Source organism: Phyllopteryx taeniolatus, chromosome 17, assembly GCF_024500385.1.
Source record: "Phyllopteryx taeniolatus isolate TA_2022b chromosome 17, UOR_Ptae_1.2, whole genome shotgun sequence".
In the NCBI taxonomy this organism is placed as follows: domain Eukaryota; kingdom Metazoa; phylum Chordata; class Actinopteri; order Syngnathiformes; family Syngnathidae; genus Phyllopteryx; species Phyllopteryx taeniolatus.
Genome location: NC_084518.1, coordinates 638,836 through 660,479, shown reverse-complemented (window position 1 = coordinate 660,479; position 21,644 = coordinate 638,836). Strand labels below are relative to the sequence as shown.

The window sequence follows — 21,644 nt, the reverse complement described above, 5'->3', positions numbered from 1 at the left end:
GTTGCAGAAGGCAAACTGCTGCAGCGCCACCTGCGGGCCAACTTGGCTTCCCGAAAGAATCTCATTCAAACTTGTCTGCCTTCTTGCACGCTGCAATATTACAAGAAGAAAAGTCATATCGCCTTCTGTGAAACAAACCCGAAAAAGCTTTCCTGGCGGCCATTTTAGACTGCTTTGGCTTTCAACACCTACAGAAAATTGTGTTCTGTGACAAAATAAAGAGCGACGCTACCCAGAGAAAACAAGTTTCTTCAGTCATCAGCAGTTGCCACGGGTTAGTTTCACCAAAAACAGCAGTTTCTCACCAACAAGCGGACAAAACCAGCTTTTTGTGAACAGATTTTTGGTTTTTGGGACACCTCCAACTATAAACACGCAAAAACAAGACTGACGAAGATGACACAATACTTCTTCGTTTACACACAGACAACGAAGAAACGCACTGTTAGCGACGCTCACTCACCGATGGCTCGAGTTGAACGTCAGTGGCTTTTTTTACACGCCGTTTGCCATTTGACTCCATCAAAAAAAGTCTGAACAATAAAGCCAAACCAAGAACAGGTTTGGACTTACTGTTAGCAGAGAAATCAGGAAACCAAAAACAGAAAGCACACAGAAGTTAGCGAGGGTAGAGAATATGTAACAATACGCTAACGGGCACACGGGGCGAGCGAGCGAACGGCCGCCCAAAGGCTCGCAAAACGCCAGAAGACCGAGACGTGGCATGCTGATCTTCTTCTCAAAAACTCTCACGCAGCGCTGCCATCTACTGGCGTCTGCATGTCATTATTGTTGCGTGGAGCCTGCAATTGACCGCCCGTCGAAAAACGAGTAGATACGTCGGTGGCAGTAAACGCTCGGATCTCGGCTGTCCAATAGAAACGTTCGCGGCGGTCAGAGTTAAGATATGTGACATTTAAGTGACGTCACCACGCCATCATATCAAAAAGGAGAAGCTCAAGTCCCGCTTGTGCGTCCGCCCCGCCCCCCCCCCCCCCCCCCCCCGCGCCTCAGTGACGTGTCCACGCACGCACATGAGTAGGTGAATCTCTGAATGAATGAGCTGCCCCCCACTCACTCGCCCCACCCCACCTCTTCCTTTACGAGTTACTAGGGCATCGCTATAAAAAGCCCACGGAGGACGGGAGAGCCGCTCTGTGAGGGAAGCGAGCGGCGGACGCGCAACACACCGCGAAAACTCCGAGAAGGCGAAGGAGGAGGACAAGAAGAGAAGCAGTGAAGAAGAAGTGTGCAGCAGGTGAGTGCAACGCGCGGGTTTGATTGAGTGATGAGGAGGATGGCGGTGATGAAGGTGAGCGTTGCTGCAGTGTGACTCACGCGCACAATTCGACGTCATCGTCGTGAAAGCAACGACAGATACGCCTGCGTGGCTCCTTTTCCACTTCCGGTCAAGTCGAGCGTCACTTTCATGCCCTCCTTCCGGCCGGGAGCCCCTTCGTCCTTATATGGACTTCCAGCGGTTGTTGTGACGTCAGCCCTGCGTCACTCTTGCGCACGTTGCGGATGACCGCCCACGCACGCGCCGCAGTGGGCGGGATTGCGCAGTTCGCTCGTGCATGAGTGAATGCACGAGCGCGTGTTCATTCGCATGTCGTCGCTGCTTGTTTGCGCGGGAAAGGGGAGCGCGAAATCGCCCGGAGCGGATGAATCGCCGCCGCTGCCGCTGCTGCCATGGCAACCGAGGAGCCCGAGAGAGGTCTAAGCCCATTGGTTGTCGGAGCGGGTGACGTCTCTCACACACGCACACGCACGCACACACGCCAAATCAGAACCACGGAGAGCGCGTGTGAGTGGGGCGCTGTTCAGACCACGTGGTGCTGAAGTGGCGGGAATGGACACTTTTACGCACTCAAAAAAAAAAAAAAAAAAAAGGATTACAAATGCTAAACGTGTGATGATGTCAATGAGCATTAGTAACATTTCCCTTCGTAAATATATTATGACAAAATATTTGGTTGGAAAAAAATCATCACAAAATAAAAAAAAATACTTCTTTCAAACGTACATTGGTTGATGATAAAAATGTGCTACACTGACATCATTTCCCCCTCTTTTCCTCGAAAATAATAGAATAATAATGTTACTTTTAACACATTGGAACCATGTGCGACCAATGCACGTCAGTTCATTAGGTACACCTGTTGCCCACTCTCATCAAAGCAAATCCGGAAAAAAAAATCCAAAATCCAGGAAAAAAGGATTTGAACTGGAAGTAGATGCCACCAGATGAGTTTGTCGAAATGAAGCTTTCAAATCACCGCAACAAAGTTCCCTGGCCCTAAATGTCACAAGATGGCGCCCCGTAACCTTTTTACAGTTTTATCCTGAGAAATGTATTCCCTTTTTTGCGCATGCAAGTAACAGGGCTCGATCGATAGATAATGAACAAGCTCGCAACTGAAGTCGAGTCAACAAGATGGCAGCCAATAAACGTCATTATCGTCAATAAGAATAATTTTACTTCAAAAACAAGTTTACATATTTATTGTTAGTATTATTATTCATGCCGAGCACCCTGTAATATTTGTAATTTTCATAATTGCAAATTTCCCCTTGGTGGGACTAATAGAAGTGATTTTGTCACCATATTTCATGCATTCATTTAGTCATTTTTTTCCCTAAACTCAGTTAATTTAAAATGTCTTTCTTTCTTTTTATTACATTTTTTTTCCATTCCTTAAGCTCATGAAATCGGCCATCTTCCGTTCCGCTTCTCCTCACGCGGGTCGCGGGCGTGCCAGCGCCCACCCCAGCCATCTTTGGGCGAGAGGCGGGGTCTCTGAACCCTGAACCGGCCGCCAGCCAATCGCAGGGCACATAGAAACAAACAACCGTTCACACCTAGGGACAATTGAGACTCTTCAGTGAACCTAGCACGCATGTTTTTGGGATGTGGGAGGGAAGCGGAGTTCCCGGAGAAAACCTACGCAGAACATGCAAACTCCACACAGGCGGGGCCGGATTTGAACCCGCGAGCTCACGACTGCGAGGCAGACGCTCTAACCAGTCGAACACCGCGCCGCTTGATTTATTGGAAATCGTAAAATAGAAAATGTTAGTCAAATGAACAATTTCACAATTTTTGTGATATGATTACATTTTGAAAACTAATTTGCCCGACAAACAAACAAAGAGTTCTAATTCTACAATTGGACATTCTCGGCATATTTTAAAAAGTGCTTTCAGTCTCACCGTCTCTTGAATTTTGTTATATTTTGTGTCCCGTGAGGTCCGCAGAGTCAAAATGTGTGTTTGTGCTTCAGATGTCGACTTTTGTCCGTGCAGGTTCTCCGCTGAGGAACTCTTGGCCATCTCCATCTTTTTTCTTCTCCTTGAGCGTTGCTCGCCGCAGCGCGCCCGTCGGTTATTTTGAACGCGGCCGGAGAAAACGAGAGGATGACTCCAAATCCAGAAAAGTCCACGTTGACCTTTGACCCACGACATGGTCGCACGTACTAGTGAGCGAGCCTCCCGTGCCACGTGGTCACGACAGCCCGTTGAGAAAAACGGGCTCAGATTACGATTTATTGGCGATCGAGTGTTACCCTTGACACTCAATTTATCGGTTTGAAGGTTTATGAAAATGAAAAGGCAATCAACTTACCTGTCGGGCAGAAATGTTGCTAATTGTGCGTGACTTCTTGCCAGTCTTATGCCCAGTTGTTAGCTAACGAGGGATGGGCTTTTTGTTGTTGTCGCTGTCTTTTTCCCCCCCAGAGGTAAATATTCCAACACCGTTTGAGCAAAGTTCCCGAAGCCCGAGCCAACAAGTCAGAGTGCAAGCGTGCACGGCAAATAACTGACACCTTGTCTCTTATAGGTTGATCTTCCTCAGACATGATGGCTTAAAAAAACAAAAAATCCGACATAGTGCGCACAATCGTCGAGGGACTGGCTCGTCGAATGAATTTTGCGTCGCTCGGCTTAACGGCACAGACGAGCGGAAATTGGATGGCGTGCTGTCAAGATGAGGTCAGCTAGCAGGCTAGCATTACGTTTGGCAGCCAAACTTTTTCTCGCAAAAGCCGTCCGCCTCGCCGCCGCATTCGGCCTCCTCGGCAGCAGGTTCCGACGTACCTCGACTGGTTTTGAATGACTTCAAAAAAAGCTTCGGGGGAATATAACGCAAGACGTTTGCTCACTGTTTTAAATGCCGCTGACTTGTTGCCCCCCCACTCCCCCCCTTCCCAGATGTCTCCCGCATGGCACCAAATGTTTGCAAACATTGTAAATGTATATTAGGTGAGACTTTGATGTTTTGGAGTTTGAAGAGCCGGCCGGAGCATCAGCACCTTGGCTGTAGACTGCTTACTGCTGCTATGCGCACTCCCGCCACAGTAACAGTCTACAGTCATGGCTACTGACGCCTGGCAACAACAACAACAACAACAACAACAACCGGGCACGGACCGACAGATGGGCACAACTAGGAGTCCCGGCGTGCGCCAGTGAGAGCAGGCCGCCCTTCAGTTGCCATGGCGACCAACGCCGGTCCGCTGCTGTCTCCATGGCGACCGTGGCTTTAGATTGTTACTTTAGCGAGCGGTAACCACGGTAACAGTCTACAGCCATGGTCGCTAGGGGCAGGCGTCGTCACGGAGACGCAACTTTGGCCTCTGCTGCCCTCTGCGCGCCGACAGCCGCAACTACAGCAGTCTTCGAAAATGCGCAAATGTCTTGTGAAAGTCGTGTGGATGGAAATTGTTCAATGTGGCGAAAGGTTGAACTTGAGCAGCATGGAAACAATAAGAATTGAAAAAAAGCATCATTAAAGCGGATGAGCTTTATTGTTTGATGTGCAATTTATCCTCGTATAAAAGCAAGCAAGATTTTTTCCTATTCAGCAGCTTTGACACGGAGGCCACAAAGTGCTTCACAACGCAAAAGGTCAAAGCGGGATGGAAAATAAAATGAAGCCTGAGATCGAGGCGAGCCAAAATTCCTTATGGCTTCAATGATTATGATGTCTTTTCCACTGACACTGATTTTTTTTCCCCCACACAAGCAGCACATCTTTTCTAAAAGGTTTTTAGGCAGGTGCATGGTACATTTGAACAAATTGGGCCGATTACAATTTAAAAAAAAACGAAACAGATTTCATTATTACCAGAGCTTCAGTAGCCTTTCGTTGATTTTTTTGCACTCAATATTCATGCCAAGCATACAAGGACAACAAAAGTATTGCATTACTTAACCAATGTGTTATTTAGAACCCTTTCTACAGTGGAACCTCGATAGAACGGACAAATACGGTCCAATTTAGCCGATTGTCCGTTACATTGAAGCACTTTTATTTTTTGAGGCCATTTGCATTTACTACTGTACAGTACAATCTTTTTTTCCCGTGGCCTAAAATACCCAGTACAGTACAAAGTTATTGTAAATAAATATAAAAAAGCTTGAAAAGCTTAGAAAAGTTTTACATTTCATCCAAACTTACCACATCAGTGCGCTCGGTCGTGGTGACATTGTTGACGTGCAGTTCTCGTCGTAGGCCAGTCGCTTGGAATTAGTGCGCTTCCTAGTTCCAAATCCGTTGCCAAAGGCGAACGACTTGACCCAAAAATATTACTGTACCAAAAATAGAATGTTCCAGACTCCAGCGACAACAATACGTAGAACTTCTGCCACCACGGCCGCCACGTCAACGCATGGCCTGGAAATCCCACCACATTCAACATGGCCGTCAGATAGGCACATCTGTTGGCTATATCTAGTCATATTGTATAGCTGTGACCCGGGAGTACATGCTGCAGTCGCTGCCTAGATTGCGCCACAGCGCCCGTAAACAACAGTGGCCAATTGTGGAACTAACAGACTTTGTCAACACTGGTTTAAGTGAAAACTGGGAAGTATTTTTGGACACTTTCCCGACGGTCCGATACCACTGTATAGCCTTATTACTTAATAAATGAATCAAAAAAATTCTAGCCAACTGAAAAGAGGATGTAAGTAACCAATGCACGAAAGCACAAACAACAAGATTTAGTTTGAGCAAAATGTTACTAACAAAAAGACAATGAACAACAACTAATTGGTGTCATTTATTAACCTTTGTTTTTTAACCTCTTCTCCCATCCGTCCATTTTATAAATCTAACGTGGCCCTTGAAGACACGCGCACACGCGTGTTGTTGCACGCAAAGCGCCGGCCGGGGAGGGAGGCCGGCAGCAGTCTCCAAAAAGGTTCGGTTTACAAAAAGACAAAAGCACAAAATCATCTGCAGACGACAAGCACGGGGAAACGCCCCCGCCGCGTGGCCGAAGTGACTCGTCGCAAAAAAGGGGACAAGGTTCCAGCGGGGCAGCCGTTTTGGCTCCCGAAAGAAAGCCTTTGCATGACGGAAGCCGTCTTGGCTTCAATGTTATTGATATTCTTCATGTTGAGACTTGCAATGTATTCTTCTTTTTGATGTTAACAGACACTCATTAGGGATGTGTAGACTTCAAAGTCAAAACTAATGAGAGTTGTTTCAAGTTGTCACACGTTTCTTACTGATATATATACTTCAAATGTTTACTAGCATTCTGAAAATTCGCTTCGGGACTTACAACCAATTTTCTTGATTCTTGTTTTCATTACAGCACAACTTGAACTGAGGCTGAGACACGAAACCATTTCTTGCGTGTCGTGTGCTTTCACTGGCACGGCGGAGCGCTGCGTCTCGGCCTTCCGTCACCGGAAGCGCTCCAGAAAGTTCTGGTAGTTTTGTCTGTGGGCGGAAGCGGCCGGCACAAAATGGCCGCCGGGATGCGTGAGCACGTGCGGGTCTCGGAAGAGCGGGAGGAGATCGCGGCTCATGTCGGCGGGAATCACGGCGTCCTCCAGGCCGAAGACGTGCAGGGACGCCGTCCCCAGCGGCGCCGAGTAGAAGCTGAGGAAGGGCGCAGGGCGGTACAACGTTTACGGCACATTTCCTCGGGAAGTCGGAAACCAATTCCAAATTGGAAACTTTCCACGGGCATTAGGACCAGTGAGCTTTTCGGCAAATAACGGCGGACGGGGTCGCACATTTTTATATTTTGCGGGCCTAACCTGAGGTGCTGAGCGCACGCGCTGCGGAAGCCGGCGACCAAGATGGCGAAGCGGAAGGCGAAGTCCGGCTCGCGCTGGGATTCCTGCAGCGCGCACAACACGGCCGCCAGGGCGGCGCCCTGGCTGAAGCCCAGGACGCCGTCGAACGGGCCGTGGCGCCGCACCGCCTGCCGCACGGCCGCCACGCTCTCGTCCAGGCCCGAGCTCTCGTCGCAGCGCAGATGCGCGCTGAAGGTCCGGGCGCCGGGGTCCGAGAACCACCAGCCTCGACGGTCCGGGTCCTCGCCGCCGTCCCGGGCGCCGGCGCTCTCCTGGGCTGCGCGTCGACAACGACAACGACAACGTTAGTCCCGATTACGGGTGGAACGTGTCCAAAAAAAAAACTTGGCAAAATTTCCAAGATAAAGAATTTTTTAAAAAGACACCACACAGCCACCAAAGATGACAACAGACGCTGTTTGGGCGTGGATGATATCATATTTGTATAAATAAACTGATATACAGGTTTTCAACTTTTGTCTGAAGTTTTGTCAGCCATAAAGAAAACAAAAGTTGAGCGAGTTGCGCTGCAAAAAATCACGTCATCAATTGTAGTTGTGCTCGTTAGCATAGCATACACAAGAAGTCACGTGACGTTGTGCATATAACGGATTGAACTATGACCTTTTTCCCCGAACTTGAAGAAAGATCTTTTGACGCGCATCGGTTGGAAGATCTTAGCTGCCGCCATCTTGTGGCCACTTCATAAACTGCGCCTTCTTTCAGGTTAAGACTCTGCGGCGAAAACGCCATTTTTCTTGAAATACATGAGCATTATTTGGACAGTTTGAACCGTCGCTATTTCACGACTTTCAAGTTAAGCGAGACAGAGAGCGGCGCTCCGACTAAGTTCGCAGTGTGTTTAGCTTAGCTTGGCGTTAGCTTAGCTTTCGCTCACCTTGTTCGAGCAAATGCGGCGCGTCCACGTACACAAAGTCGACGTTTTTCTTGAGAAGCTTCCTCAGGGCACCGGTCTTCTCCCGGAACGAGGCGCCGTTCTGCCGGTAGCCGTGCAAGCACAACACCCGCAGAGGCGCCATGGACGGGCCGCTGGCGTGCGAGCTCATCGGAGCTGCTAGCTAGCTAGCTGGCTGGCTAGCGCTGGTTGGGAAGGAACCAAGTACAAATACGTGCTCACGCACAAGTGGCAACTCAGAAAGAAAGTCAACCTCACTTTTTCCAGCGCTCTTGCTGCACTTCTCCATGTGACCACACGAGTGCGCCGATCGCTGTGTCAGCTGAGGACGAAGCTTTTTTGGGGGGGTTTGTTTTCTCCGCCCTCCTAAATCTGTTTTGAGTCGTCAAAGTTGCAGCTGGTTCCGAACATGTTCAAGACGTTCTGGCAGCGTCTTCGGCGCCCGGGGGACGGCACCCCTGGCCCGGTTCCGCCGCCGTGGCGGCACCAATTTAGCACCGCGCTCTAGAGCCCCAAAAGTCAACAAAGTGTGTTCGGACTCGATGACAAAGTTGGATCCGTCCTGCTGACTTTGGACCTCATGACCCGACGCAACTTTTGCTGGGCTGTTTTTGCGGGATTTGACGTACTTTTGACTTTCGTGTCTCGGGTCGTTGTGGATTTCGACTGACGCTCGGATCGGACCGCAACGGACCGGGTCGGTGATTGTTTGTTTGGAGGCGAAGGCGATGCGGTAAGAAGGAGGCCGCGACGCCGTTCGGACCGCTCATTCGGCCGGTCGAGGTAAGCAGCGAGCGAGGCCTGCGGGTCGGGCTTCTAGCGGGCTCGCGTAGAGCCCTTGGCCGCCTGGGAGGCTTCACGGGTCGGCGGTGAGCGCCGCCCCTCGTCGGGCCTGCGCCTGGCGAGATGGAGCGGATGGAAGTGGACCAGTGCGCAGGCGCAGCTGCTGGGGCTTTACGCCGGTCCATCAGCGCCCCCATGATCACGAGTGTCAGGTTGGTGGTACTGCAGGCCGGCATAAAAAAACAGCGTCAATCGATGAGTGACGTCACTTTGAGTGTCTGGAAACCCCAAAAGGTCAAATGAATACAAAGAAATATATTTAAATTCGAATCAGACTTTTACAGCAATACCTTGACTTACAAGTTGAATTCGTTCTGTGACCAAGCAAATCAATTATGAAAAAAATCTGACAATTATGACCGTACTAAAGTTGGGACAAGCCGAAAGTCAACAACAGCGTGCGTGTTAATGCTCTTTGTGCTTTTTGAAGCTGATTACTGTAATTTACATGCGTGAGTTGAGCCGGAGTCGGGTTGGCCGGTTAGTCAGCGTGTGAGCGTCTGGCCGTGAGTGGTGGCGTACAGCAGCTCCTCGCGGGTGTTGTCATTTTGGATTTGTGGTGACTGTCGCTATTTACAAAATTTGACTTACGACATCTCACTTTGTCCCCCCCAAAAAACAAAACAAAAATGAAGCAAGCACTGGCTCGTAAGTCAAGGTACGACCGTCTGCCGTTGCGCGTAAGACGTCGAGGTCGTAACGTGCCATTGTTGCGTTTGCGTCCCATCAGCGAGCGGATGGCCGAGTGCAGTCCCGTCTCCTGGCTGCGACAAAGACGAGTGTCCGTCAACTGCAGCTGTCCGTCACAGGTCAGTGTGCGCGTGTGATCAATCTGGGCTTGGTGAGGTGTCAGGATTTATTTTTGAAAAAAACCCAATATATATATATATATATATATATATTTTGCAGTATTGCAGAATGCGTGTCCTCGCTGATGTGCACTCCTTACACTAACAATACGGCTGTCAAGAGAGAGGAGCTAGTTTACAAAAAAAGCACAGTCAGTGTTGACAACTCAGGCCAGGTACACACATGAAGACCAAAAAAGATTTTTTGTCTGCTACTGACCCCACACATGAAGACCAAAAAGTCTGGCATTGAAAAGTTTTGGGCGTACTGTGCTGCGATGAGCTCAACACACAGAAAGATTCTGTTCGAGTACCGGTCCAAAAAACAAAATCAAAACATGTTGAGATGAAAATAATGTCACTGCCATTTGCTTTGTTTTCTCTCCAATTGGACTTTCTTTGAAGAAAAATGTGAGATTCGATTTGAAGGGCGTCTGGTGTGAACGTGACGTGTGTGCCTGTTTGCAGGAGGACAAGATGGAGGCGTCACTTCAGGGGACCGCCACGCACAGACTCAGGTGTCGACGCCTCGCTTGCTCCGCCCACTTTGAAGCCACCCGCCCTCACACTTCCTCTTTGCTTTCCAGAGTTTCCTCTCAGCTTCCGGCGCCGCCCGGCAGCCAGTGCCACCAAAACCCGCCTGAGGTGGTGATTTATGGTCACCTTGGTGTTTTTTCTGGAGTCACGTGGGTGTTTACGGTCCTGTTTGTGTCTTCTTCAGTGGTTCCGCTCGCCGGAGAGCGGAGTGACGCCGAACTCCTCCCCGAGTCCCACCAGGAGGTTCAGGTCCAACCACGTCTTTTCTTTCTCTCGCTCACTTCCTTAATTTTTCCTCTCAGATTATTATAATTTTTTTGTTTTTTTTACTTTCGCCTGCAATTCGCGTCATTTGGTTCCTCACGCTCTCTAACTTGACTTGCTGATACTTTTCCGGCAGACCCGTGGGTGGAGCCAACATCAGATGTCCTGCCTTGACGCCACTCAAGCGGAAAGGTTTGTATCGTTTTTATCGATTGGTTTCAGATTTGTATGTACCTTCCTACCTTGACTTACGAGTGCCCCAACTTACTCGTTTTTGCAGTTACAAGCCAATGCTTGTTTGTTAGTTTTTTTTTTTTTGTTTGGTTATGAGAGAGAGAGAGAGAGAGAGAAAAAAAGAGCAATTAAGGTAGTGTGACGATAACGAGCTTGGTCACGGAAGCAATTAACCTCGTAAGACAAGGTCTCCAAAATGAAAGTGGTCTTAAGATAAGGCTGTGGTGTCTCTCAGGAGGGGCGGAGTCAGACGGTCCACCCAAGAAGCTTTTTGTGACTGCAGTGTTAGACCCCTCCCACCACAGTAGCTACACACTCAGGTGACAACCAATCACAACACTCCTCCTCACTTTGGTCACTTTACAGTACACGCCCTTTATTCAAAAACAGGACATTTTAAATTGACAGCGCAAAAGATGCAAAAACAAATGGGCTTTACACGATCAGGATTGTTGAGTTTAAATAACCCATCCCATCCCAAGATGGAAGAATGCGTCTATTTAAATGACCTGTTCATTTACTGTATATACTTGTGTACTTAGTTGCTGAAAAAATTGTATTCACAATAAATATGTTTTGTTCCTCTATTTATGCCAGTGAGACAAATGTTGGCAGGAAGTAAATGCAGTAATTAATGGATCCACTTTTTGATTTTTTTCCACTTGTAAAATATGTTCCTTGGCTCCAAAAAGGTTGCAAATGAGCAACCTCGTCAGCTCGTGTATTCTAATCAGTCAGCTCAACGCAACATTACATGACAGAAATAATGGGTGCTAACTTACTGGAATCAAATGAAACTTTAGAGCACGATTCGACAGAACGGCGGCATGTTTACGTACAACCGTTAGTGCTAGCACTAGCTTGCTAGGCTACATAACGTTTTCGTTGCCTGCTCGCGAACGTGAACGTACCTCAAGCGAGCCTTAAACCAAGGTCTCCAAACGATTAATCGATGATCAAAATAGTTGGCGATTAATTTGATAATTGTCAATTTATTGATTAATTGTTGCACCTCTTGTGCAAAACTACCGTTGGTCCTCTTTAGCTCTTAACAGTAGAGGTAACAATTGAAACTAACAGAACAGTAATGTCGGAATCTCAACGTTGGCATTACTTGTTAGCATGAAGCTAGCGGACTTTGATTAGCTGAAATCTGGTTTTGTTGAAAATGTCGGTGTTTTAAGTGTGCTTCGAAATGTGTAGAAATTCTGTGGGCCGTGCGTGTAACAACAACAACACGGATCACGGATTCCGTGAGACCGGAACGTATCCTCCGCAATACATCCAAAAATTGCTGAAGTCATCGCACGAGAGCCGAACATGATCAAATCAATTGTTAAAACCGTTCCTCGCTTTCGTATACAAATATACAGTATTGCTCCTGACTTCATTTCAATGTCAACTGTCTCCGCCCCCAGTGCCTCAGCTGCAGACTCCGCCCCCAGAGGAGTTGGTCCTTTGTCTCCGCCCACTTTCACACCATTCACCACCCACCCGCCACATTAACCCCACCCCCACGCAAGTCCTGCCTCTTCTCGCGCCAATGGTGCGCCGTGATGACGTCACAAGTGGGGCAAGACCAGAGAAGTGGGCGGAGCCAGCCTGGAAGTGCCTCGGACTCGGTCCGTTTAACGTTGGACAACTGAATTCCCACGGAGAGTTTCCAATTTGGAATATTTCCACAATTCCCGAGCTTAACGTTCCTATGGAAATTTAGCGGAAACTTTCCACGCCGTCGCAACCGAAATCTTGCGCAAGAAGGACCGACGTTAAGTTTCCGCGGCCATCTTCGACGGTCGTCAATGGAGTGGGCGCCCTTCGGCCAGTCGATTGGTTGACTCCTGCCCGCCATCAGTGCGAGCAGCAGCAGCAGCGCACCCAAGTGGACGCTCCCCGTCCCTGCATCACCGCCACCAGTTTGTTTTTGTTTGTTTGTTTTCACGTGACAGTGTTGGTGTGTACACACAGGGGTTCTCAAACCTTTTGGGTCCAGGGCAATCATTTTTCTACCCATAAATTAATACCCCCTAAAAAGTCAGTTACTATAACAAATTGACACTTTTTTTCAGTTGTAATATGAGAATAGTCTTATTTTGTTCAAGTTCTTTACAAGAACGAGGATGTATTCTGTAGAAAAAGTCATTTTATAAGAATACAAATGACCTGATCATTGTGCTATATTAAAGTCAGTTTAACGAGGGTTTGGGATGGTTTAGAACAAGTGAAATTCTAAATTGCATTCTTACATTGTCTTTATATTTGGCAAAGGACGCACTAAAGAAATACGACGATATTCTATCTAATCTATCAAGATGATTTTGTGACGCCCAGTTTGAGAACCACTGGCGTACAGCGCCGTGCAGAAGTCTTTAGCCCACCGCGCGACACGAGGGGGACAATTGTGAACAAATTGTCCACTTGGCGTCAATCTGGACCAAATCAAGGATACAGGGATACTGTAGATGGATATTTCGTTACGGTGACGTAACACCGTCTGTCTCTTTGGAGATTGTGCGCTAATGAATATCGGGACAAACTAACAAGGAGGGTGCACTACTCAGATTTGTTTTCCACTTTTACGAGCAGTCTAACCCTGGCGGAGCTATGTGCTCAACGGACTGTCGTCGTAGTCGTACAGTCACCCCTGTCCCCGTATATATTCAGAGAACAGAGAACACACCCGCTGTCAATACATTTAAACACATTAGAAGGCACTTTTTCAAGTATTGTTGTCGCCGGCTCACACGGTTCTCCAAATAAGAAGCAAAGTGCCAGTTGTAGATTCCTGGAAAACTGACACAGAAAACAAAATGACTCATCATTGGACCTCACATTTCATCCAACAAAAGTCCACTAGCTTAATGCTAACGTGGAATGCCATAGATGGGCTAACAGAAATGTGCGTGTATTCTAACGCTCCAAACTGCTACTTTAACACACACAGCTGCAACGCATGCATACGGCATATATTCTCTCCGCACTGTGTGCTCAACGGATATTGCTGGAGTTTAGTTGGAGACCTTCTTTGCCTCTTCACGCGCTTCAAATTAACCATCCGCTTATCTGTACTCGTAAGATGTCAGTGTGTTTAGGGCATTGTTAATACCCGAAATGTAAAGGTGGACTAACGACTTCTGCACAGCCCGTTAGCTTAGCATGTTGTTAACATCCAAGTCCAACTATTTCTATGAACGTTCTCTGGCGGCAACAGGAAAAGGTCAACGACGAAAGGACACGTTTGTCCAGTTGCGGCAGAGAAAACGTTCGCCGACGCCAAACTGTTTTCCCGTCAGTTTGCATTTGGACTTTTTGTGCTCAGGAAAGTTTTGGTGCCAAAGACGCCGCCGAAAGCGACGAGCCGCTTCCTCCGTCCCGGATTTCGCACATCAGCCTCCGAATGACATTGAAAGAACGTTTGGCGTTTTTGCATCGTGACGTTGGAGGACGACGAGTTTGTGTCAAGAAAAAGTGACTTGATGAAGTCAAGGCACAAGAAGGAAATCTTTTTTTTTTAACAATTCAAAGAGCAAAAAGAACAACTTGCGTGAGAAGTGAAATATTTTTATGCAACCTTCTGAAAATACAACAAGGTCTACTCTGGATAATCATCGTTGATCATTTCGTCCATCAGCCGGCGTGCTTCGCAGGGGGCGTGGCTATCACAAAAGCGCTTTTATCAGAACAGAATCTCACTCGATGTTTGCAGAAATGATTGTTGTGCTCATGTTTATGGAACATTTGACGAGCAAAGCAAGCATAAACGTTTATTGTTACAATTGGAGATCTGCTCAAAACCTGCAGGCGGCGCCGACCGCTCAGCGGGACAGCAGCGGCAGGTCTCCGGGGTTGATGATGAGGCTGGAGTCCAGGTTGAGATTCTCTGAGGAGAGAAAAAAACAAAATGCTGACGGATTCGATTGCCGGATCTCGACTCGATTTTATTATACGGTGGCGCCTCGAGATACGAACAAAGACCCTTCCGGCTGTTTGTTGCCACTCCCGGCTGAGGTTTCCTGTGGGACTCCCCAAGCGGAATGCGGCTGAAGCAAAAAGTCGGAGTTCGGTGAGGCCATGGAGAAAGACTTCCGGACGGCTTCGAGGAAATTCTGGTCCACCGTCCGGCGTCTCAGGCAGGGGGAGCAGTGCACCATCGACACTGTGTAAAGCGGGGACGGGGCGCCGCTGACCTCGACTCGGGACGTTGTGAGCCGGTGGGGAGAATACTTCGAAGACCTCCTCGATTCCACCCACACGCCTTCCAATGAGGAAGCAGAGTCCGGGGGTCATGTGGGGGGGGGGGTGCTTCGGGAGTATGGGGCACCGAACCCCCCCGATACGGGCTGTTCGGTCCCCGTGCGACCGGAGTCAGAGTTCGGTCCGCATATCCGGCAGTAAGTCGGACTCGTTCCCGGTGAGGGTCGGATTCCGCCAAGGCTGCCCTCGGTCACCGATTCCGAGGCGTAGAGGGGGTCCGCTTCGGTGGCCTCCGTATCGCATCTCTGCTTTTTGCAGATGATGTGCTTCTGTTGGCTTCATCAAGCCGTTGACCTCCAACTCTCACCGGAGCGCTTCGCAGCAGAGTGTGGAGCGGCACCTCCAAATCTGAGACCGTGGCCCTCAGTCGGAGAAGGGCGGCGTGCCCGCTCCGGGTCGGGAATGAGATCCTTCCCCGAGTGGAGGAGTACAAGTATCTTGGAGTCTTGGGAAGAACGGAACGGGAGGTCGACAGGCGGATCGGTGCGACCCCACCCCAGATAAGCGGTAGAAAATAGATGGATCGTGACGCCGGGAGAGCTCATTATTTTTGGAGGCGCTACGTGAATAAAAAGAGCTCACCCTGGTCGAAGTTGAGCTTCTTGCCGAGTCCGTCCATGTCCACCAGGTCGCTGTTGACGTCCGAGTCGTTGAGCGCGCTCAGCGTCACGTCTGCGAGCAGAAACGGACCAGTGGAATTTTTCATTTGCCGCGGTGGCAAGTGCGACACTTTGAGTTCCTCGCCTCAACTGCCGCGATGATAACGCGACCTAAAACGGCGATTAGGGAGCATCCCGTTGATGGTCGACTACATAAAAATCCCACTCAGGTTCTGTACTTTGAATCGATTATTCTGATGACTTTTGACTTTTACTCCCTACATTTGAAAACATATCTGTACGTTCTTCTCCTCACTTTCATCAAAATACATTTTTAGACTTTTTTCAACATCAACAAATGTCTGGAAAAACAGACAGGTCGGGAATATTCACAACACTATTCATCCAAGAGACAATTATGTTTCGTGACCAAAAATGGTACGGCACTAAAATGCATACGGCACTTGTGGGTTTCTAAAATCAAACATTTATTTTCCTTTGGTTTTCCAGGGTCAGGAAACGCGACGTCCAACGATCTGATCGGCCGCCTGCCGGTAGGCGTGGCTCTACTTTGTCGCCTTTTGCCTTTTGTACTCGTCAAACTGAACATTTTGTCAACAATTTGTTGGTCATGACGCAAATGGAGCATTTGGTTCACAATCACGTGAAAAAACAAAAACAGATTCGATTCTGTCCCCACCTGCCGTCTTCTGCTTCTTGACGGGCGGGGCCAGGGAGGCGCCGCTCTGCATTCCCGTCGCCACGACGACCTGCGAGGCGGGCACGGCGCCGGGCGGCAGAGCGGGCGAGGCGGGGGCGACGGCTTTCTTGGCGCTCTTCTTGGGGGAGTCGACAGAAAGCGGCACCCGGCTGTCCTCGTACAACTTCCTCTTCACCGTGCTCTTGATCTGAGCGCTGTTCACATTTTGTAAAACTATTTGTTATCATTAAAATAGCACTCAACAATATTACAGTACACTTGATGAAAATTGAGTCACATAATGAGAATTCAAGAGTTTTGCCACACTTTCTGCTCCAATTCAAAGCACATTGTGCTGCTCATTCTGGTGTGCGCACCTTGGCCACCGGGGGGCAGTATGAGACGAACAAGTGCGTACACAGTGAGCGGACCGGGCTCTTCGTGGGGGGGATAGCGATCGGGCCCGACCGCGAACAGCAAGTCTGTGGCTAACTGACGCTCGTTAGAATTGCCACGATCAAAAAAAATCAATAAATGAAAAAAGCATGAATCAGCAGCGCACGGGGAATAAAATACAGCCAATAACGAAAAACTGCGGTAACCCCCCCCCAAAGTTAAATAAAAACATCTGCTCATAGGTAAGTTCGGTGCCGAACCGTGAAAATGGACGGTCAACTGTAACGTACTGTACATGGAGAAAGTCTCAGCTTCTCAGTACCACAATAATAGGAGACATTCTTCGCAGAGGATAAAGAATATGCCGGTGTATATCGTTATATTGTCTATTTGTTGCTGCACCGCTTGTGTCCAAATACGCGTTTGTCGAAGGGTTCTAACGCCTCAACACCAACGCTATCCGTTAGCCAGTCAACGGAGTTCCCATTATGCGTTAGCATGTAGCCATCGAGGGCGTTCCTTTAAATACAGAGCGTGTAATTCTCTTTGCTTCGGAGCCGGGCCGCTATGGCGCGCTGGCCTATCGAGTCCTCACATCGACTTTGTTTCGATACGGTATCAGGGACGAACTTCCATCACCTGCGATAAACGAAGCTTCACCGTAGCGGCAAACTTCGAAGTGTGGCGTTCGGTGTACATACACGGTGCGATCTTTAATCACGCTGCTGATGCTGTTGAGGTCGTCGCCGAATCGCCGCACGGCCAAGCGCAGCATCTCGATCTCTGTCTCCGTCCATTTGGCCCTGAACGCCACCGGCGCTGCCGTTAGCCATGTCAGCCATGTTTGCCATGTTAGCCTAGCTTAGTGGTTAGCGCGCTCAGCGGCTCTCTCACCCTGCGGGGCTGCTGTCGGACACCGGGTGCAGCTGCATGGTCAGCTCGCCCAGTTTGCTGAAGGCTGCGCCGGCCGCCGAGAAGATCTCGCCCACCTGCGCACGCGGACATTTTGTCAACGATGATTGGCACAAGAACTTCGTTAACGATGACCAAAATGCAACTTTTGCTTCCCGGTTAGAATGTGAAGGCGGCATTTCGTTAACAATGATGATGGAAATGAAACTTATTGCTAGCAATTATGACGTGACGGCAGCATTTTGTCACCAATTGCGATGCAAATGTAAGACGTGTGTGACTATGAATGGCGGTCCTAATCAGGAATCTCAAGCTCTGTCACCGTCGTCATCGTCGTCATCGTCATCATCATCATCATCATCATCATCATCATCCTCCTCCTCCTCCTCCCAACAATTGAGTCCTTTGCTAACATTTAATCTGCCCGCTTTCAACAATTTGTCAATCGCTCCAAATGACGTAAAACCAACGGCTAACACTAGAATTTTTTTTCATTGAATCATTCATAATAATAATTGGTAATTTACCTTAGCAGAGGCAGACGTCATACCGCTAAAAGTCCGCAGCTTTTCTTCGCCAATGCAAACAATGAGACGAGCTAACACAGCTAGCCGCTAGCTGACGTGGGCTGGCTGCCACTTGTTAGCGGCTTTCCATCCAGAAGCGGGTCACATTCCGAAAACAACAACAGCAGCCAGGAAAAAAAGGTAAAAGTTCACGAAGTTGATTTAGCGACGCGAAGAACTCCCGAGTGAAGTTAGCAGAAAGAAATGGGACACAATGCGAGGCGGGAGTCCGGGCAAATTGTCAGACTGTGAACGCCATTGGTTGGTTTTAACCGGAAAAGGCGGGGTGTCTCGAGCCGACGTTTTTCATTGGTCGCCTTGTTGCCCCATGCCGATTGCGGTCGAGGTTTTCCGAGTGAAGCCGAGATCACAAATCGGAACAAGACTCACTGGAGAGCTTTCTGTGGACTGCAGGGGTTCGAAAAACTTTTAACCATAATAACAATACATTTATTGTACAAAGACGCATTACAATTAGTAGAATACAGATATAAAAACAAGGATAAAACATGAGCAATTTCCACATTAAAAGCTATTCGAGGAAGGTAGGTTTTTAGGAGTGATTTGAAGGTCGAGAGATGTGGGCAGTCACGTTGGGGTTTTGGGAGAACGTTCCAGAGGGTTGGGTGGGGGCAGAGATGCGTGGCCAATCGGAGGGCACACAGAAACAAACAACCATTCACACCTACGGGCAATTTAGAGTCTTCAATCAACCTACCACACGTTTTGGGGATGTGAGAAGAAACCGAAGTACCCGGAGAAAAGCCAGGCAGGCACGGGGAGAACATGCAAACGCCACGCAGGCGGGGTCGGGGATTGAATCCCGGTCCTCAGAACTGTGAGGCAGACGCTCTAACCAGTCGCCCACCGTGCCGCCATATGACAATTCATCACAGCAAGCAACAAAACAAACAGAATATATATATATATATAATTTTTTGCATGTACATGTACTACGTATGTAGCCTCCATGAAGTGTATGTATTCTCAATTAGTGTCCATGTACTGCATATGTAACCTGCGTATAGTCTCCAAGTGGTGTACTACATGTATATATAATTTCCACAGCATTTGTGTAGTGTGTACGTAGCAAGCAAGGCCAGAAAAGTGTCGTCTTTGCTTTGTTTCTTCAAAGTTTGCAGAATTCGGTGCCGAATGATTTTTAGGTCATCTTCATTTCCACACAAAAGCACGTCATGTCTTTTATTTTGACATCGGCACTTCCTGTCACACATTTCGACATGCAGAAAACACGTTGAGGAATGACTACATCAACACGGAACGTTTAAACTGGAAATAAATTACAGGGATCGCTCCAGCCGACGGGCCGCCGCGGGGGGGGGCGGGGCCATCTCATGTCACCATGTACTCCTGCCGCTTGTTGAGTCGAACCTGGCACAGCGACACGGCGCCCACCGCCACGTAGACGGCGGCCGCGATGAAGCAGTTGATGCCCACTTGGCTGTACAGACCGTAGATGTTCTGGGGAGGGTGTTGACTGCGAGAAAACACAACAACAACAACAACCGCGTGAGCTCACTTCCTGTCGGAACAGGAAACGGCCTTCCTACACCTTGCGCATTTCCAAATTCCATACTTCTTCCACACACTAACTGCCCGACTCCTTGGTAAGGAAAATATTTGTAAATAAATGTTTTCATTATTGTGAATGTGTTCAATTGCGTCATTCAATCATTTCCAGAAGACGTAAATATCCAAATAAATGACGAGCAAACACAGATAAGCTGAATGCATGGAACTAAAAAAGGTTTTCTCTTTTAATATTAATTAGACGATGATCAGATAAAATAGTATAAGAGTGGTAACAGTCTGGGAAACTGAAATATTTTTCCTTTCGATACTTTCCTTTTTCTCTGCTTTCCCAGGCCTGAAAATGTATCAAATCTACTTCAGTACTTGTGTAAAGAGAAATATGTACAGTATATACAGTGTGGATGTATATAATCTATCAAATCTAATAACTGACTCGTTGCGGATGTCGTCCTCGGTAAACGGGACGTCCTCGATGAGCACGGCCGACTTGGCGCTAAAGAAGATTCCCAGCATCGCCTGCGACGACAAAGAGCGCAGCCACAAATGACCAAACAATGACTTGAACGCCTCATATCATCATGAATCACAATTGCCGACAAAACGCCGTCATTGGTCGCTAAATGTGCCATTTGCATCAGAATTATTGTGATTGTGAACGGAATGTTCCATTTGCTATACAATTGTGAACAAAATGCAACGCTTGCATCATAACGGACAGCAAAATGTTTCTATTCACATTATGGTCAGCAACAAAGTGCCCTATTTGCATCAAATTGTAAACAAATTGGCCATTGGCATTATTGTTGTTAACAAAATGCTAACAACAAAACAAAAATAATTGTCAACAATGTTTCCATTCACACCAAATTGTGAATTTTGAAATAACAATAAAAATGGGGAGTTTTATTGACTAAATAAAACTCCCCATTTTTATTGTTATTTTACAATTCACAATTTGCCTCGTAATTGGAAACTACATTTTTCATTCAACATTCAACAAAATGTTCTATTTGTATTATCATTGAAAACAAAACTCCCCGTTTGCCTCATAATTGTTAACGAATGTTTACTTTGCTTTGAAACAGTTAACAAAATGCTTAAATTGCATGGTAAACGTCAACGGTTTAATCCCAAAAATGTTGAAATAAACAAATATTGCTCGTCCATACATGCTAACACAATCGCACTTCCTGTTTTCAGTCACCTGACAGGTTGCGGTGTCAAAGTCACGTGAAGACAAGAGGGGGAAAATAAATCACGTGATCAACGGATTATACTTTCTTTTCCCTTTACGCGTTGATTTGATCCGGAAACAACGAACATTCTCGTGACTGTTGTTCGAAGTTGTTTTTGCGTTTGTTTGGTGCGGCTCCGTCTACACACTGGAGGCCAACGTCGGCCAGCGTTTCTTTCTTGGCCACAATGAAAAGCACGATCGTCGTCACGTCGCTCATCCTAAATCCTAATTGAGACCAAGAAGAACGTTGCGGCTTGGGCGCTTGTTCTTACCAACATGATGACGCCCCAGATGCTGATGACGATGCCGCACGCGGCCATCTTGGGGCCGCAGAAGAGCAACGACGGCATCCTTCCCGGGCAACTCGATCAACAGTCGCGCACAACAACGAGTTTCTCCTCTTTTGGGGCCCTTCGACAAGGACCAAAACGTTTCAGGAAGTAGTCAGCCCACAAAGGAAGGACGACGGCCGGGCTGAGCCGACGTCGACGTCGGCGGAGGCTTTGGGTCAGCTGATCCCCGAGCTCGGCTAAACTCGGCAAAATCCGGCAAGCATCGTCGTCGTGGTCTTCTTCTTGTTCACGTTTAACGGCGTGTCGGTGCATTACCGCCACCTACGCACAGTTAATAAACACGAGGCCCCGGGTGAGGACTCGTGATTGTTTTGTGTGTGTGTGTGTGTGTTTTTT

At 48.1% G+C, this 21,644-nt stretch overlaps 4 protein-coding genes across 12 annotated transcripts; 1 reads left to right on the top strand and 3 right to left on the bottom strand.

Annotated features, from left to right (window-relative positions):
* Positions 1-6,052: 6,052 nt before the first annotated feature.
* On the bottom strand, positions 6,053-8,297 carry ovca2 (OVCA2 serine hydrolase domain containing). Its single transcript, XM_061751880.1, has 3 exons — positions 7,994-8,297; positions 7,057-7,372; positions 6,053-6,895 (listed from the first exon to the last, which is right to left on the bottom strand). Exons 1-3 carry the CDS (start codon positions 8,160-8,162, stop codon positions 6,697-6,699), a joined length of 684 nt encoding a protein of 227 aa, XP_061607864.1. The 5' UTR covers positions 8,163-8,297; the 3' UTR covers positions 6,053-6,696.
* A 567-nt stretch (positions 8,298-8,864) lies between these two features.
* On the top strand, positions 8,865-21,619 carry LOC133467236 (PABIR family member 2). 8 transcript variants are annotated; one of them, XM_061751879.1, is made up of 7 exons: positions 8,865-9,006; positions 9,585-9,663; positions 10,171-10,347; positions 10,424-10,488; positions 10,640-10,695; positions 10,973-11,057; positions 16,101-16,311. In XM_061751879.1, the coding sequence occupies exons 1-7, from the start codon at positions 8,918-8,920 to the stop codon at positions 16,309-16,311; spliced, it is 762 nt and encodes a 253-aa protein (XP_061607863.1). In that variant the 5' UTR covers positions 8,865-8,917. The 8 variants fall into 8 exon arrangements, with proteins under 8 accessions (XP_061607863.1, XP_061607857.1, XP_061607859.1 ...); XM_061751878.1 differs by lacking the exon at positions 8,865-9,006 and adding an exon at positions 20,919-21,619 and having other exon boundaries at positions 9,095-9,663; positions 16,101-16,144; XM_061751873.1 differs by lacking the exons at positions 10,973-11,057; positions 16,101-16,311 and adding an exon at positions 12,156-14,342.
* On the bottom strand, positions 14,283-19,212 carry c17h17orf49 (chromosome 17 C17orf49 homolog). 2 transcript variants are annotated; one of them, XM_061751884.1, is made up of 6 exons: positions 18,126-18,450; positions 17,581-17,675; positions 17,388-17,489; positions 16,291-16,505; positions 15,574-15,663; positions 14,283-14,617 (listed from the first exon to the last, which is right to left on the bottom strand). In XM_061751884.1, the coding sequence occupies exons 1-6, from the start codon at positions 18,144-18,146 to the stop codon at positions 14,553-14,555; spliced, it is 588 nt and encodes a 195-aa protein (XP_061607868.1). In that variant the 5' UTR covers positions 18,147-18,450; the 3' UTR covers positions 14,283-14,552. The 2 variants fall into 2 exon arrangements, with proteins under 2 accessions (XP_061607868.1, XP_061607870.1); XM_061751886.1 differs by lacking the exon at positions 17,388-17,489 and having other exon boundaries at positions 18,126-19,212.
* rnasekb (ribonuclease, RNase K b) lies at positions 19,354-21,367 on the bottom strand. Its single transcript, XM_061751887.1, has 3 exons — positions 21,228-21,367; positions 20,152-20,234; positions 19,354-19,662 (listed from the first exon to the last, which is right to left on the bottom strand). The coding sequence occupies exons 1-3, from the start codon at positions 21,303-21,305 to the stop codon at positions 19,518-19,520; spliced, it is 306 nt and encodes a 101-aa protein (XP_061607871.1). The 5' UTR covers positions 21,306-21,367; the 3' UTR covers positions 19,354-19,517.
* Positions 21,620-21,644: the final 25 nt, after the last annotated feature.

Coding starts and splice junctions, on each gene's coding strand:
- ovca2 (XM_061751880.1), bottom strand. CDS start 8,162: ATGAGCTCGCACGCCAGCGGCCCGTCCATGGCGCCTCTGCGGGTGTTG. Junction 7,373..7,993: donor GCCGCATTTGCTCGAACAAG/GTGAGCGAAAGC, acceptor GTCGACGCGCAG/CCCAGGAGAGCGCCGGCGCC. Junction 6,896..7,056: donor GCGTGCGCTCAGCACCTCAG/GTTAGGCCCGCA, acceptor GCCCTTCCTCAG/CTTCTACTCGGCGCCGCTGG.
- LOC133467236 (XM_061751871.1), top strand. CDS start 9,484: ATGAAGCAAGCACTGGCTCGTAAGTCAAGGTACGACCGTCTGCCGTTG. Junction 10,348..10,423: donor GCCACCAAAACCCGCCTGAG/GTGGTGATTTAT, acceptor TGTCTTCTTCAG/TGGTTCCGCTCGCCGGAGAG. Junction 10,489..10,639: donor AGTCCCACCAGGAGGTTCAG/GTCCAACCACGT, acceptor CTTTTCCGGCAG/ACCCGTGGGTGGAGCCAACA.
- c17h17orf49 (XM_061751884.1), bottom strand. CDS start 18,146: ATGACGTCTGCCTCTGCTAAG. Junction 17,676..18,125: donor TGACGTCTGCCTCTGCTAAG/GTAAATTACCAA, acceptor CCGCGTGCGCAG/GTGGGCGAGATCTTCTCGGC. Junction 17,490..17,580: donor TCCGACAGCAGCCCCGCAGG/GTGAGAGAGCCG, acceptor GGTGGCGTTCAG/GGCCAAATGGACGGAGACAG.
- rnasekb (XM_061751887.1), bottom strand. CDS start 21,305: ATGCCGTCGTTGCTCTTCTGCGGCCCCAAGATGGCCGCGTGCGGCATC. Junction 20,235..21,227: donor TCTGGGGCGTCATCATGTTG/GTAAGAACAAGC, acceptor TTGTCGTCGCAG/GCGATGCTGGGAATCTTCTT. Junction 19,663..20,151: donor GAGGACGACATCCGCAACGA/GTCAGTTATTAG, acceptor GTTTTCTCGCAG/TCAACACCCTCCCCAGAACA.